This window comes from Dermochelys coriacea, chromosome 1 (genome assembly GCF_009764565.3).
Source record: "Dermochelys coriacea isolate rDerCor1 chromosome 1, rDerCor1.pri.v4, whole genome shotgun sequence".
Classification (NCBI taxonomy): domain Eukaryota; kingdom Metazoa; phylum Chordata; order Testudines; family Dermochelyidae; genus Dermochelys; species Dermochelys coriacea.
The window spans coordinates 158,969,433-158,978,797 of record NC_050068.2 but is presented as its reverse complement, the minus strand read 5'-3'; the positions used below and the strand labels follow the sequence as shown (position 1 = coordinate 158,978,797).

At 51.1% G+C, this 9,365-nt stretch overlaps 1 protein-coding gene and 1 long non-coding RNA gene across 4 annotated transcripts in view; one reads left to right on the top strand and one right to left on the bottom strand.

Moving 5' to 3' along the window:
- Positions 1 to 1,530: 1,530 nt before the first annotated feature.
- On the bottom strand, positions 1,531 to 5,689 carry LOC119857806. Of its 2 annotated transcripts, none has more exons than XR_005293709.2 (3): positions 5,541 to 5,689; positions 1,997 to 2,157; positions 1,531 to 1,873 (listed from the first exon to the last, which is right to left on the bottom strand). It is a non-coding gene; the product is annotated as an uncharacterized LOC119857806 (long non-coding RNA). The 2 variants fall into 2 exon arrangements; XR_005293708.2 differs by lacking the exon at positions 5,541 to 5,689 and adding an exon at positions 4,100 to 4,483 and having other exon boundaries at positions 1,532 to 1,873.
- The window catches only part of LOC119857798 (interferon-induced GTP-binding protein Mx1-like), a 34,628-nt gene continuing 26,946 nt past the window's right edge, over positions 1,684 to 9,365 (top strand). The window contains exons 1-3 of one of the 2 annotated variants that reach the window (XM_043507103.1): positions 1,684 to 1,787; positions 8,292 to 8,370; positions 8,872 to 8,962. In XM_043507103.1, coding sequence (XP_043363038.1) covers positions 8,348 to 8,370; positions 8,872 to 8,962 — 114 coding nt within the window. In that variant the 5' untranslated portion in view covers positions 1,684 to 1,787; positions 8,292 to 8,347. Of the gene's footprint in view, positions 1,788 to 8,291; positions 8,963 to 9,365 lie in introns of both variants that reach the window. The other variant, XM_038407217.2, reaches the window with a different exon arrangement.

Genomic DNA, 9,365 nt, shown 5'->3' with positions numbered 1-9,365 from the left:
AGTCATGCCTGACTAACCCAATTGCCTTCTATGACAAGATAACTGGCTCTGTGGATGAGGAGAAAGCAGTGGACGTGTTATTCCTTGACTTTAGCAAAGCTTTTGATATGGTCTCCCACAGTATTCTTGCCACCAAGTTAAAGAAGTATGGGCTGGATGAATGGACTATTAGGTGGATACAAAGCTGGCTAGATCATCTGGCCCAATGGGTAGTGATAAATGGCTCCATGTCTACTTGGCAGCCGGTATCAAGCGGAGTGCCCCAAGGACTGGTTCTGGGGCTGGTTTTGTTCAATATCTTCATTAATGATCTGGAGGATGGCGTGGATTACACCCTCAGCAAGTTTGCAGATGACACTAAACTGGGAGGAGAGGTAGATATGCTGGAGGGTATGGATAGGATACAGAGGGACCTAGACAAATTAGAGGATTGGGCCAAAAGAAATCTGATGAGGTATAACAAGGACAAGTGCAGAGTCCTGCACTTAGGACGGAAGAATCCCATGCACTGCTAGAGACTAGGGACCGAGTGGCTAGGCAGCAGTTCTGCTGAAAAAAGACCTAGGGGCTACAGTGGATGAGAAGCTGGATATGAGTCAACAGTGTGCCCTTGTTGCCAAGAAGGCTAATGGCATTTTGGGCTGTATGAGTAGGAGCATTGCCACCAGATCAAGGGACGTGATCATTCCCCTCTATTTGGCATTGGTGAGGCCTCACTGGAGTACTGTGTCCAGTTTTGAGCCCCACGCTACAAGAAGCATGTGGAAAAATTGGAAAACGTCTAACGGAGGGCAACAAAAATGATTAGGGGGCTGGAGTACGTGACTTATGAGGAGAGGCTGAGATAACTGGAATTATTTAGTCTTCAGAAGAGAAGAATGAGGGGGGATTTGATAGCTGCTTTCAACTACTCCAAAAGGGATGGCTCTAGACTGTTCTCAGTGGTACCAGAAGACAGAATAAGGAGTAATGGTCTCAAGTTGCAGTTTGGGGGAGGTTTAGGTTGGATATTAGGAAAAACTTTTTCACTAGGAGGGTGGTGAAGCACTGGAATGGTTTACCTAGGGAGGTGGTGGAATCTCCTTCCTTAGAGGTTTTCAAGGTCAGGCTTGACAAAGCCCTGGCTGGGATGATTTAGTTGGGGATTGACCCGACTGCTTTGAGTCGGGGATTGGACTAGATGACCTCCTGAGGGCCCTTCCAGTCATAGAACCCAGGTTCTATGATTCTATGAACATGTGAGAGTAAATGCAACACTGATTCTGGAAACATGAATTCCATTGTGAAACTAATTTACAGTGATGCTAAGGATACTCTTTCAAGTTAAAAGAAAAGGAGTACTTGTGGCTAACAAATTTATTAGAGCATAAGCTTTCGTGAGCTACAGCTCACTTCATTGGATGCATTTAAGTGAGCTGTAGCTAACGAAAGCTTATGCTCAAATAAATTTGTTAGTCTCTAAGGTGCCACAAGTACTCCTTTTCTTTTTGCGAATACAGACTAACACGGCTTCTACTCTGAAATCTTTCAAGTTAGTTTCATTTCCCCTGATTACTGTCTGAGAATGTGGATGGAGTTAATGATGAAAGTGTAAAAGAAACAAAACGTATTATATCGCAAAATCAATTCACAGTGCTGCCACCAGTGGTAAGCTTTTGAATAAGTTTCATTTCTCCTGTTTTCTGTAGGTGGAGCTGCTGACAAGGGGAAGAACAAAAAAATTCTGTATTAGTTTTTTCTTGAACCGAGCACAGCGCACCAAGGAAGTTTTCTTTCGCCTCTTCTCAGTAAGTATTTAAAAGTTTGTGGGTATGTTTAATTCATCTCTTTTCATAGCCAAGTGTGGGTAGGCTGGCAGATACTGCAAGGAAATCTGAAATAAGAGAGAGGAATAAGTGAGTTATTGGGCATAGGCATTTTCCCTATAAAATTATCAGTATCTTTACCAGCATAATGATACAGGATGCAAAATAAATTCATAAATAAAGTTTGTTACCTCTTTGAGGATGTGCTTGGGAGCCAACATTTTAAATTGTTAAAGTACGATGCATTTTTAGATGAGTGTGTGAGAGAAAGACAGACAGCCTGGATAATCCTCTAATAGTTTTCACTGCTGTGAGCACTATGTCTGGTCCGACTTTCATTTCCTGTGGGATGCTATGTGAAGTTAAAGGATAACAAAGAAGATGGAGTTTAGACATAGGCATAGTTTGACTTCTATATTTGGGGGGTGTAGGGGGGACTTAATACTATTAATAGTGGGTATAGGTCTAACTTCCAGATTTACCGGTTGACAGACCACCTCCACAGCCCCATTGACACCCCTGCACTTGCATGGGGAACACCCCCCCATATCCCATCCCTCCTGCCTCAAGGAGAGACCAACAGACCCTCCTTCACCCTCCAGGAACCCCCTGCACCCCATAGGGACCTCCCTAGATCCTGTACTCCTGCCCTGGAAAGGGACCAACAGATCCTACCCCTGGATCCTGCCCCTCCCGCCCCAAGGAGGGATTGACAGATCACCCCTCACTTTCAGAGATTATTCCCCCCCGCCCCCTCAGATCCTGCACTCCTGCAGAATCCCCTATACCCCATAGGGAACCCTGGGGAGGGACTGACAGGCCACCCCTGCACCCCCTCACTCTTGGGAGGGACCAACAGACCCCTCCCACACTCCCATTGGGACCCCCCCCGGCTCTGGCACCCCCTGCCCGAGGAAGAGACCAATGGACACCAATACACACTCCATCCAGGGACACCCTCCCTGCACCCATCCATAGGGAAACTCCCAGGATCTCACACCTGTCCTGGGGAGGGTTCGACAGAACCCCATACTCTCCCCCGCCCCCGCACTCCTCTTAGGGAAGCCCCCAGGATTCAGCACCCTCTCACAGGGACCCCTGTACACTCTATAAGGGACCCTCCCCCAGATCTCGCACCACCTGCCTGGGGGAGGGACTGACAGACCCACGCCCCATAGGGAACCCCCTACGATCTGACACCCCTTAACCAAGGGAGGGACAGATAGAGGCCCCCTGCACATACTGTCCACAGGGATTCCCCCCAAGATACCTCCCCCCCCACTCCAGGGAGGGCCCAATGAACCCTTCCCAGCCCCACACACCCTTCCCTGTGGGCCCTCCTGCCAGGGCTGGCTCTAGGCTTTTTGCTGCCCCAAGCTCAGGTGGGGCTGGGCCTCGCAGGCAGCGCTGGCAGCGGAGGGAGTGACGTCCCCTTCTCCCAGCGCCTGCAGGGGCTTGCCCCCCTCCTCTGCTCGGCCATGCAGAGAAGCCCTAATAGAAGGGGTGGCACAAGGCAGCACAGCGGCCAGTGCGCAGATGAGGCGGCTCAGCCCCGGCTCCCCGGCAGGACTCGCCCCCTCCTCCCCAGGTACAGGCTGGCCCTGGCAGCTCAGCATGCTGGGGCTGAGGCTTCCCCTTCCCGCCGCAGCCAGGGGCGTGGCGCCCTTGCCCCGTTTAAGTGGCGCAGCTCCGAGAGCGCAATTGCCCTGAAAACAAAGGCTGGCCGGAATGCCGCCCCTGGAAATGTACCGCCCCAAACACATGCTTGCTTTGCTGGTGCCTAGACCCGCTCCTGCCTCCTGCACCCCGCACAGACAAACCTGGCTAACTCCACTTTGGCCACCAGGAAAGGGGCAGGACCCAAATGTGAGTTTCCCCCCAACTAGGATTCGTGCCAGGCAACAGGGAGGCGGTGAAGAACCGGGAGATCCCCTCCCTGATCCCAGACTCCTCCTCCTCTTTGCTTTCTGTTGCTGGGGGAGAATCTCTCCCTGGCCCCCCATCTGGGCGTGATGCCCCCCACCAGTCCCTGTCCCCCCACCTGGGGGACTGACACCCCACCATGTCCCCTCTTATCTGAGGGTGCCATCCCTCCACCGGTCCCTGTGCCCCCCCCATCGGGAGGGATGCCTCCCATGTTTCCCTATAACCTAAGGATGACACGATTTCTGGAGTAAAGCGTCCCCCACTCCCTGCCCCCACAATATCTGGTGGCGATGCTCTCTATATCCCCTCTATTCAGGGATGATGTCCTGATAGCTAGGTTGATACCTCTCCAATCCCTGACTCCTCACCTCTCTCTTCGCTGCCAGCACTGGGGAGTCTCTGCCCCTCCTGGGCCTCCCAGCGGGCAGCAGCCTCCTCGCGGAAGTCCCCCCAGGAAGGCAAGGGGGCACTGGCACTAGCACTGCTGGGGAGTGGAGTCCCCAGCCTCAAAGGACTCTGCCCAGCAGTGGCAGATTTAGGATTAGTGCCCTGTGCTCAGCTTCATTTCCCCCCCGCTCAGGGGGGTGGGAATGCTCTCTAATCTCCCCCCCCCGGCCCCATTTTTCATTTTTTTCTGCATTCTCCTCCTGGGGCTCAGGGTGCAGGGTCTGGGAGGTAGTTAGAGTGTGTCAGTGGGCTGGAGATGGAAAGTCTGGGTGGGAGTTATAGTGCGGGGGGGAGGGCTCAGGGTTGGGGTGCAGGGTCTGGGTGGGAGTAATGGTGTGGGGGGGGCTCAGGGTTGGGGTGCAGGGTCTGGGTGGGAGTAATGGTGTGTGTGGGGGGTCAGGGTTGGGGTGCAGCAGCTGGGTGGCAGTAATGGTGCAGGGGGGCTAAGGGTTGGGGTGCAGCGTCTGGATGGGCGTAATGGCGTGGGAGGGGGCTCGGGGTTGGGGGTGCGGGCTGGGGGTGCAGCATCTGGGTGGGAGTTAAGGTGTGGGAGCGGGTTGGGGCTGGGGGGATCCGGCCAGGAGTTAGGGCGAGGGAGGGGGCTCCAGGCTGGGGCAGGGGAGTGGGGTGCTGAGCACTTGTATCTGGGGCAGCTCCCGCTTGGTGCAAGGCGTGCAGGAGGCTCTGCCCGGCCCTGTGCTTGCCCCGCAGGCAGCGCCCCTTGGCCGCGATTCTCAGAGCTGCCGCCCCCCTGCCAGGCAGGGCCGGATCCCAAGGGCTTTAGGGGCCGCAGCCCAGGGCTAAGTGCGCCCCGGAGCCCCGCCCGCTTTCTGACTCCGGCCCGGCGAGCCCGGGCTGGAGGACTCAGGAGGAGCAGGGGCAGCCCCGCCAAGGCGCCGCGCCGCGCCGCTCCTCTCCGGCCAGCTGCCCCGTGCGCCTCCTGAGTCCTCCGGCCCGCGTCCCCGCCACCCGCCTGCTCCCCTGTGAGCGAGCCTCCCTCCCTGCTCCGCCCGGCTGCCCCCTCCTGTGCAGCGCTGAGCGGCGCCCTGTGCCATGGGTAAACCCGCCCCCCGTGCCCAGGCCCCGGGAGCTCATTGAAGCCCAGAGGCCCCGCCCCCGGCGGGCTCTGCACCCTGCCGGCCTTGCGCAGGGGCGCGGGAGCCGATGGGTGAAGCGGCTGCTAGCCGCGCTGGGACCGGTATATGGTTTGCGGGGCAATGCCCCCTCCCCCATCTCGGCCTCTGGGTTTAGAGCCATAGTCCCGAGGCAGTCACGACACCATCGCAGGCAGCAGTCTGTGCCGCTTTTCAGATGGACAAAAGTTGAATTAAAATGATGTTTGGGAAAATGGCACCTTCTTACCAGCCAGTCAGGTCCCCTGTGCCTTCCGTGTCAATAGCTGCCTGATTTAGTGACTAAAGTAAGGCCATGTCTCAACCACAGAGCTTACAACGGCGCAGCTGCACTGCTCTAAGATCTCTGATGTAGCTACTCTAAGATGAGGGGAGAGAGATCTCTCTGCCGCATAATTAAACCACCCCTAACGAGCAAGGGGAGAAACTCCTCTGCCAACACAGCACTGCGCACACTTCCACTTACGCCAGCGTAATTTATGTCACTCAAGGGACTGGAATAGTCACACCCCTGAGTGTCAAGTTCTATCATCATAAGTGGTAGTGTAGACAGGGCCTAAAGTTTGGCTATTTCTTTTAGCACCACAGCACCAAAACAGCCATGGGAAAGTGAGCAGGATTCGAGTCAGGGTCACGTATTAAAAAACTTGTTAATTAATGCATACATTTAATTAGTAACAATGAAATTAGTGGGTGCTATTTCAGGTATATTTAGGAATGGATACATGACACATTGGGAGATAAATACATAAAGGCGAAGGAAAAAATTAACCCAGCTTTATATTGATGAATGGCGTTACAGGTTGCTCTGGAAGGGAATAATATGTGTGACTTTGCTAGCAGCAGTCCTGTCCACAGCAACAAAGGGGAGGGAGAGAAGGAAGAGAAAATTGTGGAATACTTTTGAAAAATATATTTTTCCCCCACAAAATTTGAAAAAAAGTCAGCCAACTCTTTAGGTAGTTAAAAAATGACAATTTTTTTTTAAAAATTCCTCTATTTTTTGGGGGGGAGGGAGTTTCATTTCCAAATGATGTCCCTACTTCAACCATGTATTTTTCCTTGGATGAGATATCTCCACAGATTAACAGGTGTTTTCAGGAGCATTTTGGGACTGATTGCTACCCGTCTAGCTTAGCGGCCTCAGAGCCAGGACTGAAGGCCTGCAAAGTGTTGATTTAAGGTGACTTTAAAAATGAAATTTGGGCATGTACCATTTTTTCTTGTTTATGAAGTATAAAGAAACCCTAAATGGCTGGTGTTTTTTAAAAGTTCTATTTTTTTTCCTGCTGGCTTTATACATTGGAACTATAACTAATGTCAAGTCTAGTCTTCTCCATTTTGCTATAGGCTTGTTTTAGAAGACCCAGAAGTCTGGATCAGCCATTAATTAAAGGGATGAGAGTTATACTTCCACTAACGAATTTTGCTTCCTACTCCTTTTTTCAAGCATCTCAGTTAAATAGGTTTTTAGTAAAATAAACACCCCCTCCATTTTTAAACCAACTGCATTAAAGAAAAGAAATCACTGCCTCTCTCAATCAGTCTAATTGCCATAGTAACTGTGAGATCATAAACCTCCTGTTTCTCCAGCCATTCAGACATTCTTCCAGGAAAAGGAGGAGAGACAAAACCTGAATTTTTACTACATTAAAACTAAACAGGAAAAGAAAAAAGAAAAACCTTTCAGTTCTCTTTTTCATAATATAATGCAGCAAAAAGGCCACAACCCCTTTTTTGTTCTTTTACAGGCCACTTTTAAGCAAAGGGAGTGGCCCCAAGAAGCAGGGCCTCCAGGACACTTGTAAAGAGTCAGCCACAAGTTGTCCAGATTCGTCCTTTTGAAAAATGAAATGGGCTGGGGCTGACGCAAGCAGCTGTGGGGGAGCCTTGGCCAGGGGCATCATTTAAGGAGGGTGGAGGGGCTCCTCCCTCCCCTCCCAACTTTCACACCAGAGGTCGGCTCACAGCACATGCCCCAGCCCCCATTGAAGCTCTTACCTGCTGCAGCACGCAGGCAGGTCCCCTCCTCCAGGAGCCAGGGTTGTTTGGTTGCGGCTCCCATGGTCAGTTTCCTCCACTACACTAGGGCCTTGAGGATGAGGCAGGCAAGTAAAGAGTCAGTCAAGGTGGGAGGGGAAGCACAGTGCCCCCAGTGGTGGTTGGGGGGGAGAAGCAGAGAGTTCCCAGTGGTGGTGGTGGGGGGGTTGGAACCTGGGGGGGGCCAGTGGGATGGGAAAGGGGAGTCAATCTCTAGGGAGAGGTGAGGGCGCAGGGCTGTGCCCTGAGGGAGGGGGGCACTGAGTGTGGGAGAAGCAGCTGAGGGAGAAAAGACCCTGGGACAAGGATCCTGAGGGAGGGGGAGCGAAAGAAGGGAGGGGGCTAGGCACAGCTTATAAGTGGGTCTTGGACTCTGTTTGCCCTGAGAGAAGCAGGGAGCACTCTCATCTCTCCCTGGGAAGAGGCTGGAGACAGCCCCCACTAAGCTAATGCAGTCTCTCAATTGACTAATGTGCTCTCTGCCTTCCTCCCCATCTCCCCTACTTTAGGGTCACTTATACCTTTATCCTGCAGTGCGGATCATGTGCATGCAGAGGTTTCTTTAGCTCTCTACATCTGGGGGAATCTTTTTTGTTGTCTGTATTGTTACAGACCTACCTGCTGACAGGTATTTTGAAATAAATTACCAAAATAATTGAAACTGGTGTGATTATACTGTGTTATTTTGACAAATATAATATGTGGAATTTTAGAATATTCACAGAATTTTTAAGTTTTTGGCGCAGAATTCCCGCAGGAGCAAAATAAGGGGTCAGAATCTTGGCTGGTACAAACCAACACAGATCCATTGGTTTGAAAAGAACTACACCAGCTGGTTCCAGCAGAGATCTGGCCCAACCAATAACAATATTGTTTTGACTTTCTCCATAGTTATTACTATTGCAGAGCTGAATTCACTCAAGCCCATCTATCATTTCAGGAGCCGTATAGAAGAGTTGCTGGACCAGACATTTGTTTTTCAGTGACAGACAGTTAATGAACAAGTCCCAAGGCTGCTGGGCATCTTCATCTAGGAAGCAAAGAAGCAGGAAGGTAGTGCGTAAAAGGTCACAGAAAGTGATGCAGGCACAGTCAGGGCCTGGAGCTTACTTGACGACCAAAGAATCACAAGTATTCCTTGGAGGAACATCCCCCACACAATCAAATGCAGCTTTTGGAGCATCGCTGACAACACAGTCTAAAGCAGTTTTTGCGGAATCATTCTCAACTCAGTCAAAAGATGATTTTGGAGTACCACTCCCGCCTGAGTCAGAAGACAATTTTGTAACATCGCCCGCACCGGCACAGACTAACACAGTTTTTACAGGATCACATCCAGCCCAGTCAAAAGGAGGATCTCTAGAATATTTCCCGGTGCAGACTAAAGCAGTTTTTCCAGGATCTCTCCCAACACAGTCAAAAGAAGCTTTAAGAAGACTGCAACCAACGGAGTCAAAAGGAGCTACTGCAGTGCCACAGCCTTGCGCACAGAGTGCACCTCCAGAGTGCAATGAGATGATTCAGAGACACATAGGAGCAGTCCAGTGGGCGGAGTCTGAAAAGATGACACAGCAAGGGGGAATATATCATTTCCAAGAGCAACAGAATAAGGCAAGTCACATATTTGGCATCTGAGAGAAAACTGACTCCTCTGAGATTAATGTTCAGCTGCTGTCAGGGCTGAATTTTCAGTAGTCTGGGCTCACTTCTGCATACACAATTTGCAGACACAGATCAGAACAGTTCTTTCTGTCTGTGTGTGTGATTGTGTGTGCAAGTCTGGGCACCAATCCTGCTGACACGGGACACCTCTTCTAAGATTTTAATGCGCAGTCATATAATTACTAAGATTTGCACCTGCATTTCATTTACAGGTGTAAAAAAAATTGTAGGCATAGAAAATAGAAGGACCAAAGCCTAACTCCAACTTTCCCCTAGAATGTATATCTTAATGAATATTCACAATTAGAAAGTTTAAACGGGTATCTTGGTATTTGGGTTTTTGTACTTCTAC